General features: G+C 52.7%; 8 protein-coding genes across 8 annotated transcripts; 4 read left to right on the top strand and 4 right to left on the bottom strand.

The window, feature by feature from the left end:
• Window positions 1-34: 34 nt before the first annotated feature.
• J7T55_015347 (uncharacterized protein) lies at window positions 35-820 on the bottom strand (the record flags this gene model as incomplete). Its single annotated transcript, XM_053139574.1, has 3 exons — window positions 35-93; window positions 333-654; window positions 728-820. The coding sequence occupies 3 exons, from the start codon at window positions 818-820 to the stop codon at window positions 35-37; spliced, it is 474 nt and encodes a 157-aa protein (XP_052997074.1).
• Window positions 821-1,557: 737 nt separating this feature from the next.
• On the bottom strand, window positions 1,558-4,410 carry J7T55_015346 (uncharacterized protein; the record flags this gene model as incomplete). The annotated part of the gene is made up of 9 exons (XM_053139573.1): window positions 1,558-1,737; window positions 1,834-1,843; window positions 1,912-2,384; window positions 2,456-2,523; window positions 2,583-2,619; window positions 2,677-2,696; window positions 2,770-3,003; window positions 3,949-4,212; window positions 4,260-4,410. The coding sequence occupies 9 exons, from the start codon at window positions 4,408-4,410 to the stop codon at window positions 1,558-1,560; spliced, it is 1,437 nt and encodes a 478-aa protein (XP_052997073.1).
• A 1,073-nt stretch (window positions 4,411-5,483) lies between these two features.
• J7T55_015345 (vacuolar calcium ion transporter) lies at window positions 5,484-8,965 on the bottom strand (the record flags this gene model as incomplete). Its single annotated transcript, XM_053139572.1, has 3 exons — window positions 5,484-7,235; window positions 7,301-7,806; window positions 8,674-8,965. The coding sequence occupies 3 exons, from the start codon at window positions 8,963-8,965 to the stop codon at window positions 5,484-5,486; spliced, it is 2,550 nt and encodes an 849-aa protein (XP_052997072.1).
• A 1,912-nt stretch (window positions 8,966-10,877) lies between these two features.
• On the top strand, window positions 10,878-12,160 carry J7T55_015344 (uncharacterized protein; the record flags this gene model as incomplete). Its single annotated transcript, XM_053139571.1, has 3 exons — window positions 10,878-11,112; window positions 11,183-11,735; window positions 11,908-12,160. 3 exons carry the CDS (start codon window positions 10,878-10,880, stop codon window positions 12,158-12,160), a joined length of 1,041 nt encoding a protein of 346 aa, XP_052997071.1.
• A 1,337-nt stretch (window positions 12,161-13,497) lies between these two features.
• Window positions 13,498-14,250, top strand: J7T55_015343 (uncharacterized protein; the record flags this gene model as incomplete). The annotated part of the gene is made up of 2 exons (XM_053139570.1): window positions 13,498-13,690; window positions 13,772-14,250. 2 exons carry the CDS (start codon window positions 13,498-13,500, stop codon window positions 14,248-14,250), a joined length of 672 nt encoding a protein of 223 aa, XP_052997070.1.
• Window positions 14,251-15,076: 826 nt separating this feature from the next.
• Window positions 15,077-15,634, bottom strand: J7T55_015342 (uncharacterized protein; the record flags this gene model as incomplete). Its single annotated transcript, XM_053139569.1, has 1 exon — window positions 15,077-15,634. The coding sequence occupies one exon, from the start codon at window positions 15,632-15,634 to the stop codon at window positions 15,077-15,079; it is 558 nt and encodes a 185-aa protein (XP_052997069.1).
• A 473-nt stretch (window positions 15,635-16,107) lies between these two features.
• On the top strand, window positions 16,108-17,154 carry J7T55_015341 (uncharacterized protein; the record flags this gene model as incomplete). The annotated part of the gene is made up of 2 exons (XM_053139568.1): window positions 16,108-16,423; window positions 16,523-17,154. 2 exons carry the CDS (start codon window positions 16,108-16,110, stop codon window positions 17,152-17,154), a joined length of 948 nt encoding a protein of 315 aa, XP_052997068.1.
• A 1,109-nt stretch (window positions 17,155-18,263) lies between these two features.
• On the top strand, window positions 18,264-19,366 carry J7T55_015340 (uncharacterized protein; the record flags this gene model as incomplete). The annotated part of the gene is made up of 2 exons (XM_053139567.1): window positions 18,264-18,471; window positions 18,528-19,366. The coding sequence occupies 2 exons, from the start codon at window positions 18,264-18,266 to the stop codon at window positions 19,364-19,366; spliced, it is 1,047 nt and encodes a 348-aa protein (XP_052997067.1).
• Window positions 19,367-19,444: the final 78 nt, after the last annotated feature.

The raw sequence follows: 19,444 nt of genomic DNA, 5'->3' as shown, positions 1-19,444 counted from the left end.
AGAGACCACTGACCTTGGTTATGGAAGGTGGTATCTAGGCCTCCATTCTGGCCGCAGTTGGGCGCACGCTCGGAATCTCTCCGATGGCCTCATCTGAGGCACGCATGTGGATATTAGTACTATTTCAGGAAGTCAAAGTGGGAAATAGCATCTAGACCAGCAACAAAACATACTTTACCGTTGAGAGCTGAAGCCAGTACTTTGCATACATAACGTCTCGACTCGCCGTAAGAACCGCATCCGATTCTTCCAACCTTTCTTCTTAAAGCTTTCATGCTGTACAGACAACCAACAAGCCCATTTGAACACTTGCGCCATTTATCTACACACACCCATAACATCAGATCCTCGCCACCATGACCACCGACCCGAAGACCACAGCTGCTGCTGCAGCGAAGCAGAACACATTGGCTCATCGGCCAGCTGCTCAGGGAACCCTGAACAAACAGCCCACCATCCGTCCTGGCTCTTCCTCCAGTACTGCACGTCCTGGCTCGTCTTCCAGCACGGCACGTCCTGGCTCGTCTTCCAGTACTGCACGTCCTGGCTCGTCTTCCAGCACTGCACGTCCTGGCTCGTCTTCCAGCACTGCACGTCCTGCTGCTTCTTCCAGTGCCCAAGCAGGCCAGGGTACAAAATCTGCCCCCGTGCAGCCTGTGAAGGCAAACATTGTCAATACTACGAAGAAGACTGTCCTACCTGCGAAAAACGTTGCCCCACCACCGACCTTGCCCAACCCCTTGCCCGAAGGGTTCAAGCTGTGGAAGCCTATAAAATTTCTCAACACCACGCCGGCGGCTAACAAGCCATAGAAAGTCATTCGGAAGCATTGGGGCGTTTTAGATGCGGAGGGCGTTAGTTGTTCTGGATGTGCCTGGGAATTGACCTATGAAATAGGAAATTAGAATTAGCACTCGTTTTAAGCGATTTTCAACGTTCTTTTGCTCACCGACCGGTTCTTGATGCTGGTTACCGCAGTGGACCTATATATAAAATGGTGCAGGCCGCCAGTTTCTGAATCTTCGTTGTAGCGTCCAACCTGGTGAATATTTATCTTTACAATTTTGACCTTCAATGTCTCCGTCGGCACCTTGTGTGGACCTGAGAGCCTCCCATCGGATGCTCGGTAGAAGGAGGTGGTTCGAATATTATCCCAGCAATGATGCAAGCATGAGCGTACATTTAAAGAATACTCTCCTTTCCAGTTCATTGATCAATCGAATTTTCAGCATGTCACATAATGATGGGCTCAGTTGTGATGTCCCGCTAAAAGAGGGAAAAGGGCCAGAACACCTTGGTACACCACACAAATATCAGTTTCACTTTGTGAGCGTAATGAACTGAGAACGGGTGCGCTTACTGGAAACGTGCCTGTAACACGACTAGATCACGTGCAGACATGCGCGGCATCCAGGCTGCATATAGCCGATCTTGCATTTGGGATTGAAGAAGAGTCTCTTTACTGGGAATTGTCCAGATCCACTTCCGCTATTAGTTGTGGTATACGCAAGAGCCCATTCTCAAGCCCCAAGAAGACAAAAGCCTGATCTAGTGGTATCAAGAATTCGGAGAGCCTTCCGCCAACTGTTCTCGTGACCCAGAAATCCACCGGTACTCCGTGTTTGTTGACTTGGATTGATACGTTCGGGATAGCGGTTCCAATGGCGTCCATGTGAGATCTTCCTCTGGCCTCTTGCGTTTTGTTCTCTGTAGGAACTTGGGCGTCTTCATGCCGAACTGCCAAGGAGGCCTGACTGGCTCGATGGGTTGATGCCTGTTCTTAAAAAATCTGTTCAAGGTCGGGAGGCAGGCGCAAATTAAACCAATGCTCACTTCCGCAGTACTGAACGCACAGAGTTAGATGGAAGCTCGTGCGCGCGTTTGCTTTGCTAACCAAGGGATGCCGCTTACCCGAGCAAGTTGAATCTGACAAAGTCCACCGTCTGATCGTCTGACCTCTGGAGCATGATGACCAGATACATCCTCACGAAGCTCGCCGCAGTGGCAGTACCGCCCGCTCCCAGAAGTAGATATACCTTCATCTTTTGCCTCCAAGGCATCCTCAGCGACCCAATGAGTGGGATCGGTGCCAGCAACACCACCAGATCCGTGACCGCGCTGATGACAGTATCAGCCACGAAGATAGCCCTCTGATTGAAGCAATGAGATGGTACATCCAAGTTCCAGAATCCCATTATCGGTCGGCAGATGTTGATTTTGATGATCATAACGGGAAGATAATATCCCAGCATAGCGGCGATAAAGGAGTACCCGAAAATGACGAAGCCGCGGCTGACATTGAAAACGCGGATCATGACGAGGAGTAGTGTCACTTTGACAAACCACGCATTGGGGCCGTACACGACGGTATCTGCATAGAGTGCCTTCCAAAACATTATAAGTTCAGCCGCGGTGTTTCATAGATTCTGTTGCAAGTCTTCTCTTGGAGATGTACCTTGAGGAAATTCGAGAACCTCTCCGACGAGATCTCCCAGGAGTGAAATCCTCCGCCAAAAGCGTTCACTTCAGGTTGTCAGCTAGAAATCTCTCGCAGAAGATAACAGATGATAGTCGAGACGCACTTGCGAAAGCTGTAGAGCTATACAGATTGCTCAGGACCTGTATACCGCTGTTAGATGCAAGTCTTAAACATCGGTGCCGTTCTGGTCGTCTTACGAGGGAAATAAGACAACTCCCTGTTCAATTTACCAGTCAGTCTTATCAAAACCATTCCACGGCGGGTGTCAAATTTACGGAAAGGGGTCATACAATCATCTATCCGGAAGGGAGTTTCGTTCTTCCATCTTGTTATGTAAAGCCGGAGAGATACAACTGGCGTGACGATAGCTACTGAGAGAATTTGCGAGACGAGGTTGATCGTATGCAGAACGTCCTCCGGATTCTCGAAGTTGGGAGTCCGCCCTGGCGGTGGGGGAGTTGCACCTTGTTTCACCTGGGCCATCTCGTGCGATGCATGCTTAGCTGGTGAAAGGAGGATGCGATCTTGAAGTCCGGAAAGACGTCAGCTGGATGTACCCGGACCGGACCGCGGAGCGACCAGCCAGTTGATGGCGCTGATAATCTAAAAATTACGCTTTTCTGCTAGACAGAGAGGAGTTGTTGCTTTGAGAGGGTTGTAGCCATAGGGTTATAGTCACAATATTCGTCTGCCGATGCAATATGTGAAGACCCGGGCGTATACTTGAGAGGCTGGGCCGCATCAGCGAGCCAACGAGTCAGTTATACGGCGTATCTCTTCATGCCATTGATTTCCTACTGCAAGAGGTTTTAAAATGGTGGCTGCTCCGGACCTCCAGACTCTTCAGCCAAGACGGTGTTATCTATACTTTCCTCGAGTCATCAGGATTGGATGATTGTGAAGGGCCCGGGCACTGCCAATAGGCACATGTATATTCAGTCAAGTCATTGTTCTCGACCCTTTGCCCTGCACCGAGTCGTCCAGATTGGAAGAATATGGCGCCGGATCCCCGGACATTGATATCAAGCCGGCCCCCCTTCCAATCCCACACCACACAGCAAGTAGCATTTGGGCGCAGACTGCGACAGAGTATGTGCGCATGATCTTCGCTAAGCTTCAGGCCATGTCTTCCGGGCCAGCCGTTGGTGTTTTTTCACCCAACGCACAGAAGAAATGGCAACGTCTGCGCTTGGCGTTGGAGCTGCGCAGACATCGCTTACGGCGGCAGGCTGTTTGAAACTATCTTGGTGTGAACACCAAACTTTATTGTCACCTCCGTCTCTATCACCGGTCTGATTGCCGATTTGATAAAGCTCCGAAATTTATCCTTCCGTGGAGAAAATAATTGGACGATGCGAACTCAGGGTCTTAAAACTCTAAACGAAAACGTAGACGCTCTCCTATGTCTTGCATCTAAAGAACCTAGAAACAAACGAGAATTGGACCCCACGGAAGCTCCACATTCTTACACACTTTCCAAGAGTGCATCTTGGATCGGCCCCGGATCGAGAGCCACCGGCAGATCATGAGTCTAGACTCGAGGAGGCCCGTGAACCACAGGACCCGGTACGCCTGAACCCACGTCTTATTTTCCAATGGAAAGGCAGGCTTGGCCCACGCCCCCAGAGTTCTCAGCCCGGGCGTTAATGCCACTTCAGTCTTTTCAGAGCATATCTTGACGGACAAGTCGCCGTACGTCTTGCTTTCACACTGATGCCTCTGGTTCGCGTACTCTTTTTATTCGAGGCGCACGCACCACGGGTCGAGGCATGGAACTGACCATCTGCTTCGTAGCCATTGGAGGCTCTGCTGAGATACCTCGACGTGAGCCACGTCTCCCAGGTCACATCGACAACTGTGCAACCGCAGCTCGAGCTTGGCTCCGCACGCCATCTTGGGAAATCACGCGATGGCGCTGCCCAACTGCGCATAATGACTTGGGTGCCCGATAAGTCCGCCGAGCATCTCTGCGTTTCGTGGTGATGAACAGACGGACTTCATCAGCTGTCTGATGACCATGGCGGAAGGAAAGCGAATCGGATTCATGCCGCCTGCGCAGCTTTCTTTCCAGTGACACATGTCAAGACCTCATTCTTCCGCCCCAGAGTGGAGGTAGCCCATGCATAATATGGACTGTCCAGGTCCAAGAGCACACCCAGAGACAGCCTTGAAGAAGATCTCCGGTGGGAACAACAAGGCTGTGTACACCTAGGTTCTGAGGCTCAGAAGAGCACACCCTCAAGCAGTACACTACAAGGTGCCGGATCAAAGAGCCTACTCCCGGAAAGATCATGCATAATGAGTGAAAATAGGAAGTGACACTGGTACACCAGCTTGAGAAACCCCGGATCAGCTCCGGTGTACAAGGGCAGGTATATAGTTTCTCGCGGTCTCGGAAACAGTCACCACAATTTGTATACCGAGCACTACAAAACAGAGCCTGCATGTGTTTATATGGCTACGCCGTATATGAGTCTTCCTGGATCCAACAAATTCCGGTAGAGTCACCAGATTACAACACACATGATGACGGATCAGCTCACCTTTAAACACCAAACGTGACATCCAACCTTCTATCCAATCACCAAAACACAGCGGCTGAGCACAGCGAAGGTACTATTGGGCAAGCATCTTCGGACCGATTGCTAATTATCTTGTTTACATTGCAAACTGACATGGGGCAGGTATTTTCGGCCAGTCTACCTAGGGATCTACCGGCCGCCCACCAAACCATTTACCAGGCCAGTCAAGCACAGCCTCAGCATGGTCATGTCTAAACATGTACATTTGAAAATGGATGTTACCGGGTATATTCATCCACATGGCGGCCATCCTGGCCTTCCTTCTCAAAAGTCGCCAGTCATCTTTCAGACATGGGCAGAATTGAGCAATTGTAAGGTGAAGCGAAATCCAGTTCCTCCGTCCAAGATGACTCCTTCGTCATCACATTTCGCGTGTTTTCAAAGCGAAAACCATCGTCTCCTTCCCATCATTAAAGCAAATGTCATTGCCATCCCACAAGGTGAGCCATACCCCGTACCGCCAGCTGAGCGACCTCCCTCTTGGCCACAGTGGCGTTGTTATTGTCTTCGCCACCGCCAATGCTGTTCGCCTCATCGCTGTCCGGGTAGAAGAAGGCCGCCACAGCGATGATGACATAGGCGGCGCAGAGCAGCGCGCCTTCGAGGTAGTTGCTGCGGCCGTCGAGAACGAGGAAGTTAACGATGAAAGCCGACACGAACATACTAATGGTCTCGAAGAGCGTGAAGTACAAGCTCATGTCCTTGTTCATGATCCAGCCGATAATCACAATCAGTGGGGTAACGAAGATGGCGATTTGGATGCTGGAACCGATGGCTACGCCGATGGCCAGGTCCATCTTGTTCTTGACCGCCACAGTGACTGCTGTCACGTGCTCGGCCGCGTTGCCGACAATGGGCAGGAGGATCAGGCCGACGAAGGCCTCGGAAATTCCCGACTGACCCGATACAACTCCATCGATAGCGTCGACCATGAACTCGGCGCAGAGAGCGACCAGGGCTGTTGATCCCAGGAGTAGCAGTACGGCCGATGTGCGAGAGATTTCAGGCTCGTCATCTTCCTCTTCATTGGCACCAGTGGTCAAAGGTCGGCTGTTCACAACGATGGGAACGATGGGAGGTAAAGAGCCAGGTTGGGCGCGGTAGTACTGGTCCTGCGAGGGCATGGACTGGGTTCTGCGCAAGCCTTGGGGGCGGGGCTGCGGCTGTGGCTGTCCTTGTGTGGGCGAGTTGGTGAAATTGGCAGGGTTGGTGAAGACGTTCTGAGACAGACCCTTTGCCAGGTTAGGGCGAAGAGTGCGCAGGGAGAACGGTTTCGGCCGAGTTGTACTGGGTTGACTCTCAAGATCTGGGCCGACGGCAAAGTCCACACGCTTAGTGTTGGAGTCAATACCGTCAACAACACCGCCAGTGACGACACTGGGCGGTGCGCCAGCTGCGGCTGCAGCCTCTGCATTGTCACGAGCCTGGTCCTTGTCCTTACGGCGGCTCTTGTGTTTGTGTTTCCTCTTCTTTTTGTCTTCCTGTGCATCCTGCAAAGCTTGCGCAGCCTCCTCGGTAAGTTGAAGCGTGACCGGTTCCTGGCTGGATGACGCGGTTGGCTGACTCACGGTCCGCCCAATCGTCTCGGACGGGGACTCCGCGACAGGTGAGGCAGGCGATGAAGTGATGGAGGGCTTCTCGGGCTTCTCGGCTTCAGCTGAGGCCATGCTCTGCTTGCGACTCCTGCCTTTAATGGCTCGCTTAATCTTCTTAGCGGTGCTGACAGAGTGGCCTGAGGAGTCTGAGTCAGAACTGGACGAGGAGTCCGAGTCTGAGCTGTCCGAGGACTCAAAGTAATGAGCCGCAGGGCCAGGAACGGATTCCTGCTCAATGATATGCTGCGGCGTGGACTCGTACATATAAGCGTGGGAGTTGAGTTGAAAGACCAGATAGAGGGCGTAGACCAGCAGCAGGATGACACTGGTGCCTCGGCTGACCTTCAGGACCTGGGTGTCTGCCTCGGTGCCGCTGCTGAAGGAAGCGTGGAAGGCAGTGGGCAGCAGGAGAGAAATGACACTGAGACTGAGGAGACAGGCGCTCATCTGAGTGACAGTACTGTTGTAGATCTGCTCCCGGTACTTGAGACCTCCGAGCACGAAGGCCATGCCAAGAATGAGCAGCAGGTTTGACAGAATAGAGCCCAAGAGCGACGCTTGAACGATGCGGATCTCATCCTGCACATTGATGTTAGCGGTTATCAGACACGTGAGCAGTCTGTAAGGATCGGGGATGAACGAACCTTGACGAGGGCAATGATGAAGATGATCAACTCGACAGCGTTGCCGAAAGTGACGTTCATGAGCGCGCCGACAGTATCGCCGAGCCTCTTTGCGACGCTTTCGGTAGCGTGAGCGAGCAGACCTGCCAAAGGCACAATAGCGATGGCATTCATCGCGAACACGATGCCATCAGAAAGGCCGGCAAAGTGGGAGGCAATGCCGACAGGGACAAAGACTAGGAGCACATTGATCCAGCTAGAGGTCAAGACGTTCCAGATGACATTGAAGAAGCGAGTCATAACCGGCTTCTTCTCGAGCTGTGGCTTCGTCTTCTCTCCGTCCGCCGGAGCGGCTTCGTTTCCGTCCGTGGGGGTATCATGATCGCTCTGGTTTTCGGTCGGTCGAGCTGCAGTGGAGGAGCGGCCAGTGGAGGATCGCGGGACGCTGGTGGCACGCGAGGAAGTGACTATGCGTGAACGAGGATCACCGCCATGGGCCTTTGCCCTCGCCCAGGTACGAATTCGGTCTGTGGACGGCCATAGTCAGTACAGATTGTGGTGGTCAGAGGTGGTCAGAAGCGGTCGCAATGGGTCACACGACACAGGTGTCCCGTCAAGAGGCCCGGCGCATGAATTGAAGCAGCACCAGGGCGACTGGTTGGGTGGGCAGTGTGTGGTTCTTGAGGCCAAGAGCCCAAGAATTGGCAGATGTGGACCAAGGAAAGCTTGACGTCTTGGAAGCTTGACTTACGCATAAATCAGCACAACAACCACAGCCAAGGACAAGCTAGACACGCAGCTGCACGTAGCTCTCTGGCGGAGTCGCGAGAACAGGCGGCTTTCTACGACACGCGCTGGGGTTGGGTCTCGGTTGACAGATGCGTCAAGCCTGAAAGCTATGTCTCTACTGTGGAGGATTGGGTTGGTATCTGAATTGCGGCACCAGATGTTGGTGTTTTGTTTACCTTGGTCGCGGTAAGGTAAGGAGAAGTGGGTGGGTAGGGACAAGAGACGGGAAGGAATGCCACCAAAAGCTGACCGGGTTCTTTTTGAGGATTGATGGCTGAATGTCTTTCGCCTGTTTCTGATGATGACGGAAGCGCCCGCCAGGGGAACCTAGGAACGAAGCTAGGAAGTTCCAAGACAATTGCTGGGAGTGATTACTACTGTGCAGTGACACGAGTGGGTGCAGTAAACGGAAACAAACGCGGCGGCGAGCCCTCATTCCCTGGTCGCTTGCTGGCGCAGTCACAACGCTTAGCCAGACTGGGCCGTATGGGACGGAGTGCCGACGGTGCCAAGCGGCTAAGGCACGCACGTCTCTGGTAACGGTCCCTGTGCGACTCCACCGTCACAGGTCTCGCCCGTTCCGACCAACAACAACTGCGTCATACCTACACAAAACTGCAGGCGGTTGCCATTTGCGTGGATACACGTAGCTCCAGCCAGCCAGCCAGTACCTGCATTCTCTCCCCTGCTCTGCCAGTCCTGCCTGAGCCACACTGCAATCGTGGCGTTCTGAGGCGGTGACAGAACGCTACGGTAGAACGCCAGAGCGCCAACGGTGGGTTTTGCCTCTGTCGCTCTCGGTCCCGTCACGCCTGTCAGCTCCAGACCCTGACCTCCTCCATTTCCGTCCCAGTTCCACCACATAGCACAGCCTGGACAGATGGATGCTCGACTCATCAAGACTCCTCGCTTTGCTCCTAATTGTTGACTGGTCTGCTCGTTCCTGGCCTCTTGCTTCGTCAATGAGATCGTTCAGCCCTGCAATTGACCGATCCACGGATTCACAGATCCACCATGCAGAGTCGTGCAGATGCAGGGCCGGGGCGGAATGAACCAGAATCTAGACTGCCAGACTGCCAGATTGCCACTGCTTGCACTCATCGCCAGCCACGTACCACGAAGGCGCAGGCATCTAGACTATTTGCCTCCTTGACTCGCCTGCTTTGGCATCACTGACTGCACTGATACCAGAGCAGTACTAGCATGGACAAGCGAGGTCATCGCGGGTTACCTACCACATGCCTCGCTCGTTGGCGATTCATGCTGTCAACAACACGACGGTTCGAGAGGATGACCGCAGGGCACGAGGATGCACATTCCATTCCATCAGGTAACAGCACTGAGTTGGACAACTTACCCTGTTGGGAATGGCAGGTTCTTGCACAAAGTAGATCGCGTCTATGCAGCGTTCTGTGCGCCATGGCAGCTCACCACCCGCGATGTGACTGGCCGACAAGGGCGAAAACCCTTGATCCAATTCCCGAATCGTCGTTGGTGGTGGGTGAGATTACTCGTGGGTGATGTCAACAATGCAGCAGCCCTCTCAAGCCGCTTCATGACGTCCTACAACCGCATTCAAACATTCACCGCCGACTCGTGTCGGCCCAGAACGTGTCAAAATCCTCTCGATGCCGGGCGAGCACGAGCTGCACCCGACCGGTGCGCCCTGTCACCATGGACCGCTGCATCAAAACTTGGGTTGTATCACGCGACACACTGTGCCTGCATAGAGATATCTCGTAATGCCTTCCTGTTTAGTTGGGTTGCAGGGCATTCTTGTGAATTCAATCGCTTGAATCTGCGCCGTGTGAGTATGACGACGGTGCAACCTCTTCCATGCTCATGGCTGGCCGGTCATCTTTGACTTTGCGTGCGGCGCTTCCATCTCTGAATAGCTTCACAACAGCTACCCGCAAGATGCTTGCGCCGTAACACAAGCGCTCCGCGGCATTTCCCACTTTGGTCACCTTGAGCCAGCTCTCGTCGTTTCACCATCAAGCTCAGCCGTCGTCGGCGGCCCGCAAGAGCCACGACAGAGCCCTGCCGCCTCGGCCGGATGGGGGCTTGGGGAGCTCCAACAGGCGCCCGAGTGGGAGCTTGGTCGGGTTGATGTATTAAGTTCAGCTTACGCAGGTTCTTTTTGCAGTTGTCCGATCGGCTGCCCTGCTTCCTGTTGGCTTTTGCGAGGGCTACGCCGCCCCTCCTTCGTCTCAGTCGCGGCCTGTCAGCCCGCGGCCCAGCCCGCGACGGCATCAACGGGCTGGCAGGATTCGGCCCCCAGCGGGCTAATTTTGGGGCAACAAGCACAACGTACATATTTTTCTCTCTCTCTTCTCAATGCAATGGGCAAGCTGCCTTGACATTGGGGCTGTCCCCCGTCTCATCTCGGTTGTTTGACATCTGACCGTCAGACCTAACAGTCGAAACAGCGACCTTCTTCCCGCCTTGCAGGTCTCCGCAGCGTTGCCGTGGCCCGTCTGGAGAAGACCTCACTTGTCCAAGTGTCACCCTTGTGCGACGCAGCCGTCTTTGTTGTCATCATTGGTCGAGTGTTGCGGTCAAGGGCTTCAGCTCTCAACATCCTTTCTCCCTTCGCGTTCTGTTGGCACTTATACACTCCTGGCTCCTTAGCTCTTTACTGTCCGCTCTCTATCCGACTCTTCTTTTCTTCTTCAGTCAGGATCGTGTAGTTACATCCATCCTCGAGCCCGCTGCTCTCCTGGCTCACAGTCCATAAGTCATCTACCACTCCTTGCATCCCAGCTCAATTTCCCACACCACACCACACCACACCACATCCCCTCACAACATGGCTCTCGCCCCAGTGGCAACGGTAGCCGCCTGCGGCAGCATCCTCACGGCCGTCAAGTCAGGATGGGAGCTGTCCCGAATGATCAAGAAGAAGGACCTCGAGAAGCGGCTGGACAAGGAAGCCAAGACGGTTGTTCGCGACCTCCAGAACTCGTACCTTGACGGACTCATGTCGGAGAGGTCGTTTGAGAAGTGGTATGACCGGATCGTGGGTGCTCTCGCAGAGAAGGACGGTTAGTATAATCCTATCCCACGTCATTCAGCACAAAATGTCGGTATTGGGTGCTGATCCCATGTCCACAGGCATGGAGCTTCGCAAAGTCCGCCAGCACATCGACCTTGTGCGGTCATCCAAGGACCGTATAACACGCAGCAACACGCGAGCGAACCGCAGCAGCAGCTATTACTACGAGGAGAAGCAGCCCCACCATCAACACCACCACCACCACCATCACAGCCACCGACGGCCGCACTCAGTAGACAGGTACTCGGAGTACACGCGGTACGAGGAGAAGCAACGGCGACCCAAGTATGATCATGGCAGCCACCACAACCCGAACCTGAGCCTGGACACGGACAAGGCGCAGCGTGAGTACTATTACTCCCACGCTCTGCCGTCGCCGTGCAAGGGGGAGATCGAGTACACACCACTCAACGGGGAGTTCGACGATGCGCGGAGCCACGCGGGATCCGAGCGCAGGGGCCGCGGCAAGGGCCACCACGGCGACAAAAAGGAGGAGTACGTGTCGCGCAGCACCAGCACCGTCGACCGAGGTCGTACGCGGTCGCGGAGCGTGCACCAGGAGCGGCGGACGCGGGACAGTAGTGCCGACGCCGACTCGGAGGCTGAGGAGGTGTATGAGCGGCGCGAGTACTTTCCCAAAAGGGGTGGAGGTGGAGGGAGGCATCGCTAAGTCCATTTGTGCCTGTTGCTGCCCATGTGTCTATGCAACCAGGTCACGGTCTAAGATAAGGCGTCGTCTTCGACCGTCTCGTTCTCTTTCGCCCTCGCCATCACCTGGTATCAGGCGTAAAAGAACGCGGAGACCGATGAGGCGGATCATGATCGGGGATGAGGTGCGCCTCGTGCCCAAGCTGGTGCCGACGGAGGTGGAGCTTAGAGAAAATGGTGATGATCCAGATGAGTTGTTTCGTGAGATGGATGAGATGCTGGACGTGGCGATTGCACTTGGTGATTTTGGCGAGGGCATCGGCGCTCTGGGCGATATCTTTGAGGTTCTGGGGTCGCTTGGGGATTTGGATTTGGATTTGGATGTGTGATGCATTTGCATATATCATGGTTTTTTACTCTTGCATTAACCCCTTGCATTAACTCCTTGCATTATGATTTGGAATGAAATTCAACAACAATGACAACATCATCATTATCATCTGTCTCTACCCGCATGACATATCGTGGTGCAAGAAATGTGGTGGGACAGAGGTACATCTCACACAGCAGGAGTTCAGCCGGTTGAATCGTTTTAGAAATACGTTGCAGGCAGGGTTATAAAATTAGTCTGTATTTTAGTCCGACTACACCTCAACTGCAGTCATGTAGTCGTACTCAGCCCTTCGGATTAATTACTTGTAGTTTTGTAGTCAGACTAAAAAACTACAAACTAATTGTAGTCCATTAATTGTAGTTGTAGTCAGGCTAGTGACTACAGCTGAATTATTCACAAATTTGCTGACTACAATTATTCAGACTACAATTATTCAGACTAATCTCAAACCTGGTTGCAGGCCTTCATTGCAGGTCTTTGCGAAATTTGGCAGACAAAGCAGAGGATGGAGTGGTGGAAGAATCCCATAGGCCATGTAGACGTTCGATCCTAGCTGGGGACGAAGTCTAGTGCACTGGCTAGTCGTCTTACCTTACCGACTCAATCGGGTTTTAGTTCTTCTATCCACGAACTTGCGGTCCCTCGCGAGAGTGGAACCTGCCGTGCGCTTGTGAGGACCCTCGCAGTGCCGTTGTGTTTTACAAGCGAGAGTTCGTCGCCCATGCCGTCAGCAGCGGTGAAACATAGTGGAGTTGTATTTGTGAATTCTCAACTAGTAAATCACCAGTCGACAGTGCTGGATGTATGTGATTGAGAGCATGAATTTGTGTCATTGTAGGAACAAGTTAAAGTGGAAAGGGTCCCGAAGGGACCATTCTATTTGTACACAAATCGTGAGATATGTGTCGGTACGGGCTTCCCGTCTCGATGCAAATCATTCCTTCAACGGCAGCGCAATGGCTAATTGGCTCGCTGGCTGGCTGGCGCGTTGAGGACCTGCAGCTGGCGCTAGGGGCCCTCGACGCCGTTCGACGCCATTGCTGCGGCTCTTCGGTCCCGGGCCGTGATTCCCCCTGGATTTGCAGCTACTGTGAGTCGCCTCGTATTTCCCCTCTCCAGGCAGCTATATTCTAGGGAAATACGAGATTGGGAGATGTTCTTTAGATTGGTGTCAGTAGTTATGGCATTCATCGTCGACCACCGGCATTCACGTATATAAAAAAGCTGTGTCCCGATTCAATCACTGACAGATATGGGCCTTTGCGTTGTAACTCTCACCGATATTGATTGGCGAATTTCCCTACGCCACCTTAAAAGCCCGTATCGCCCATCATGCCGTCAATGTCACTTGTAACCACCATCCTCCTTTCCTTCCTCTCACTCACCCAGGGTACTGCCATCCTCAACGCTAGACAGTCTTTCACGCCACCTGCAGAATGCGATGTGATACCAACATGGGAGGTGACTTCCTTTAATTGGTTCAACTCGAGCAACAACCTGGACTGTGTCACCGAGTCGAATGCCCGTAAGTTCAAAACAAACAGCGCTCTTCCCAATCAAGAAAAAGAGAAAGAAGAAACAAAAGTACTCACACCAACGCTCGCAGCCCCGGAAGGCGTCTGCTTCAACTCCACCTCCTCAGGCCTGGTACCATGCGACGGCAACCTCGGCCCTTGCGACCGCTGTGGCATTGGGGCGTGCTACACCGGACTCCCGCTGCAGCCTGCGGGCTTCGGACCCCCTGACACCATCGCCATCACCACGTCCGTCTCCGGGTATGAGTCGTGCTTCGAGTCCAACCCGCAGAGCATCCGGCGCTACGAGGTCGGCGACGGCACCTTGTTCTGCGGCGGCGTCGCATACCGCATCAACTTCGTGGGCGACAGCAACACCGACGTCAGCACCGGCCACATCGACTTCAGCCCGATCCAGTCGTGGAACTGCAACAATGGCAGCACCATCCGGGCGAGTGGCAGCGTAGACTTTGAAATTGACTGCTCTCGTGACGCAGGGAACAATGCCACCTGCGTGATCCCGGGCGATCAAAGCATTGTGATACCAATTTTGTCGTATACGATCACTTAGGCAGAACTAATGTGGTCGCGCACTGAATGTGGTGGTTGTTAGCATTGGCAGATGGCTAAGCTGTTTGCCAGCAGTGTACTCATAGTGATCTGCATCGACACCAATGCCGGTCCTCTCGGAGCTGTCGTTACTGGTCATGGTGGAATGTCAACTCTGGGGATAAAAGTATCCTGTCCTTTGTGTCCCGAACTGACTTGCGCTTGGACTCATGACTGAAGCACGAGATGCTCAGTAAATGGTCGGTTTCCCAGTTCCGGAAGCACTTCTCTTATTTATTACACTGAGTGCTTCCAGTTTAGCATGACAAAGCAACCGACATTCTTTAACCCCATATTTGGATCCACCAGTTTCCAAGTGAAGTCCGAGATTTTGCCATTTCGAGATGAGCGCCGAGAGTGTGCTTCCAGAGGAAGTCTATAATTCTCCGTGGAAAAAGCAGTATTGATTGCGTAGTCAATTGTTTTGGCGTAATCTTGTCTTGGGACTAAAGACAATGTACGCAAATATTAACGTCACCCCATCGAGCGGCATGCCCTAAATTTTGGTGAAGATATGCACTGGCAGATGTTCAGTCGAGTACTCAATCTATTCCCTCAACTGCTTTACATAACTCAACTCTTTCTTCCACACCTCACAGATTCTATAAGGCTATGCATCTTGGCGTGTCAACATTCGAAAGTGAGAGGAAGATGGTATGTATTCAAAGTCTATGTGCCTAGGATCCAGTCCTGATCGACACTTGGTGTTAGAGTCAACCGTCTCGTTGTACGTGAACCAGCGCTCCACCTGCACAACATGCTCCTCTTGTTTATATATCGTAGACTTTTCACATCACCACACAGTGGCTGCTTTCCGTCCCATATATATCCCAATAGTGTGGCTTGTTAGGAATTCTCCCCTTGTCCTTTTCCCACCAACTGCAAGACTGCTGGTAGGCCCTCGCCTTCAGGCCATCTGGGCCACTCCATGAGTGACGCGTCAGGTAGCGCTGGAGCTGGATGGCAGAGATAGCACGCCCTGTCCAGTCCCAGCAGTCCTCCCTATCGTTAGGCCGGGCCACGGTCCGGCAGATCTCGTGGATGTGTGAGGCTGTGACACCTGGCGCCAGTTTGCCCAACAGGATGCGCCCAATCAGCTGGCTTGGTTCCCTCCAATTCTCCTCCCTGGACCGCGCTGTAGATGATGAATAGACCCATCCGGATGGATAATCAGGACGATTAGAGTATACAGGATGAAATTGAATGTGAAAGTAATCGCCGGGGCCTTTGCTGCCCTTTTCCTCAACCCAGAGGCCACAGTGAAAGACGCGGGGAGTTCCTTGTGTGCCTCTCGGGCCCTGCTCAAAGTACACACAGAAGAAAATGCGTCTTTTATCACTAGACATATTGATTGATAAATATGATTGCAGAGAGCGAAGACTGTGGAATGAATTGGAGACACGTTCCTGACATTGTCTCCAAGCTGTATGGGACAATAATGAATTTATTATCTTCGGATAAAAAGTGGAGACATGTATGCAATTCGCCCGATAGGCAAATGATGTTCCTACCCTTACTTTGGAGTAACCGTTGACGCTGACCTTGACCTGGGTCCATTCCGGGGAAGTCCTACCGTCGTTCCACGCTGTGAGGTGCAGTTGGGCTGACGTACTGTGACTAGGCCAAGGGGCCGTGGTGCCCGCTGTTGGTACTTGGCGTGGGTCGATGCATGTTGGCTAATAATAGACTACATGCTAACGAGGACCAACAAACGTTGGCCAACGTCGACCATCGGTGGGAGATTGCTAGCATAGATCTCGTCTCGATGAACATTGCATTGCCTTCATGCAGCATAGCACCACATACTACTCATCCAGCCATGAATTCACCGTCAAGAATGTCGAGGGAAGACGCCGTCACAGCATCACCCCGCCAAAAGGCCCAGGAAACGCAACATCTGCCGCCGCCATCACCACCACCACTACCGAGCGAGGACGATAGAAAGCCGTCGCCGCTTCCTGTATGGCTACAACTGCGCATCAAGGCCAGCGCGCTTTTGAACAGATCCCGGCGGCACGGACCCGGCAACGTGGTTGTGCTACCCTTTAACAAGATCGCCAAGCTCAATGTTTCCGTCACTGAGATCGCGGCCATGAACTTTGTGCGTGCCAACACATCGATACCTGTTCCCGAAAGTAAGTTATCTTAGACAAATCGAGCTACAATGTGTAAACATTTCTTTCCCTTGTCCCTCCTTTATTTTCGTTTCTAATGTTTAATCCGGGCTCGCACAGTCCTTGAGGTTCACTATGATGCCAAGTTTGAAGGCTTTGCCAATATTGTCATGACGAAGCTTGCCGGCGATGACCTGGCGGACGTGATCCAGGACATGAGCGACGCGGAAGTTAAGTCGGTGGTGAAAGAGCTATCGGGGTACATGAAGCAGTTGCGACGCTTCGACAAAGACATAGGCGGTAATGCACCGGCGATAGGTGGACTTGGCGGCATCCCAGGATATGATAGCCGCATCGCCTCTATTCCGTTTGGCCCGTTTGCCACGATGGCGGACTTCCACACCTACTTACGCCTTAGAGAGCCTATCGAGGATTGGATACTCGAGCCCGACGTGATGGCGGTTCACGGGAAGCCAGAGGGAACGTATAAGGTGAAGCTTACACATGGTGATATTGCGCCGCGGAACATTCGGGTTAAACGTGGTAAGATTACTGGTCTTATTGACTGGGAATTTGCAGGTTGGTATCCCGAATACTGGGAGTATACTAGGATGTTCTTCCCAGGTGAAAGGCCATACCTAAAGAACTGGTATAATGCTATCGAGGAGGAAGACGGGATAGGTAAGTATAAGACTGAGAGGAAAGCAGAGGAGGCGATCTGGTCGCGGCTTGGACCCTTTGGGTTTGAGTAATATGATAGCGGCGCACGTTGCAATGATTGAAAAAACTGCTAGAACTTCGCCCAGAGGCACTGGACAGTTGCTCATCCATATCTTTGTTGTATGACAGTCCCAGGCAGTGGAGTAGTCAAGCTGTGTGAATAATATCTGACCCTCTTGACCCTTATGCTGAGGTAGGATTGATTAGAGTAAGATCTCTACATAAAGATTAGTGCAGGATATAGACTCTGAGGCAGAATAAAGCGTGATAGAAAAGGGAGTTGGGCACTTTGTAACTACTTTCATTCGCCCGCAGGCCCGCACGAAATCATCCTTCTCTCACGCCCCAGCCTTTTTCCTCACTGGGCCTTTCGGCGTCTCCCTCATTGCCACGTCTCGCCCCGCCCTTCGTCGAGATTTCCAAGAACCATCACTGAAGCTATGAGTTTCTGGTGCCTTCACTCAAACAAACCTATAGAATCGAATGGCGCCTGAGGCATCAACCAAAGGCACCACAGTGGGGGTTGCGATTTATGTGTGTGGTAAATAGATAGTTCGAGGCTAGTTGGACTTGGTGCCAATTCTTGACCCACCAGACTACATATCAGGATGTGCGCCACAAATGACAAGACCATTCCAGCTCCCTATCACGTATGAATCATAAGAAAGACATGATTAGACAGTTACAACGTGATGTTTGGACCCCGTGATTGCGTCGATACGGGGATCCATTAGTGTGGAGACCGCTAGCCGGGCCTGCTCGATTTCGGGATGGATCCGACGATATACTGATACTGCGCATTGGTGTCGGGAATTTCGGGATGAGAATTCTTGGAGTCAGACTCTTAGAGCCAAACTACCACCTCGTCCCGAAAGAAGAATCTATACTCAAAATTGCTCATTTCCTTGACTCCGTACGAGTCACCCTGCACTCTCTTGCCGGACCGGAACGCGGCCTTTAGCAAATAATGTATTCTCTCTTGGAGCGAAGCGCTCTCACGGCAATTCGAACTCTCTTACCGTATTTGATATCAACCTCTCCAGGACAGAGCCGGAGTCTTGGGTATCTTTCTCGTCAGTGTCCAACAGTCTCTGATTCCTCAACGGCCAGATACGCTATTCATTCATTTTTTCAAATCATCATGGTTCGCTTTTGCAAACTCTTGGCACTCGGTGCTGCATTCACATCTGCCCTCGCATTTGAACGGGTTGATACCCATATCCACGCCCTTCCCCCTCCATACATCGAGGCCCTCAAGGCCGCTGGGGGTGATCCGTCCGGCTTTCCAACGCCGGACTGGACGCTTGAAGCAACGATTCGCTCTATGAATCAGGTCAACACAGACATCGGTGAGTTGAGAATGAAAGAATGGGCTTTGGGACTCATGCTAAACCAATGAGAATAGCAATATTGTCTCTCTCCACTCCCGGTGTTCCAATCGCAGGTACCGGCGAGGCTGTCAGAGTCTTGACCAGGACGCTGAATGAGTATTTCGGGAATGCTACGACAGAGGTCGAGTACAACAAGCGTCTTGGGTTCTTCGGAGTTCTCCCCGACTGGCGAGACGTCAATGGTACCCTCGCTGAACTGGACTATCTGTACCTATCGCAGAGGTTGTGCAACGGTGTAACCGCGTACACCACATACGGGGATATGCTACTCGGCGACCCTCTCTTCGCCCCCATCTGGGCCAAGCTCCAGAGTTACAAGGCGCTTGTCTTCGTTCACCCAGGTGTCTTGGCTGTCTCGCCAAAGTTCATCGCGTCCAACCTACCCCAGCCCGTGGTGGACTACCCCATCGCAACGACGCGCACAGCCGTTGACCTGGTTATGACGCAGACAGTGCGCCGGTGTCCAGATGTCGACATCATCCTCTCTCATGCTGGCGGCGCCCTCCCATTCGTCGCAGGAAGAGCGATCGGAAGCCTTGCATTGCCGGAGATTGCCAGCGCGGTAGGTTATGATATTGTTCATGCTAGACAGGATTTTGGTCGGTTCTATTACGATGTTGCTTTGAGTGTGAGCGCTGCTCAGCTCCACGGGCTTTTGGACTTTGCGGATGAGTCTCGCATCCTTTTCGGGTCCGACTTTCCGTACGCGCCACAAGTCGCCATCAACACTTTGTTGGCGCAGTACGCTGCGTTTGTAGCTACGGATGACAGAGGTTCTATGGTTGGCCCCCTGAAGCTTCGAGAGAACTCCCTCAAGCTGCTGAGCAAGCATGCCTTGAGAAAGAGCTTCTAATGTCGGCAGTTTTCTTTAATAAACCTGGCCGCTTCTTCCCTGCGCAGAGACGCTGTACATCTAAATAGAGATTCTAAG

Source organism: Diaporthe amygdali, assembly GCF_026229845.1.
Source record: "Diaporthe amygdali strain CAA958 chromosome Unknown NODE_5_length_1802954_cov_64_987939, whole genome shotgun sequence".
NCBI lineage: Eukaryota > Fungi > Ascomycota > Sordariomycetes > Diaporthales > Diaporthaceae > Diaporthe > Diaporthe amygdali.
This window is presented reverse-complemented; position numbering and strand designations above follow the sequence as displayed.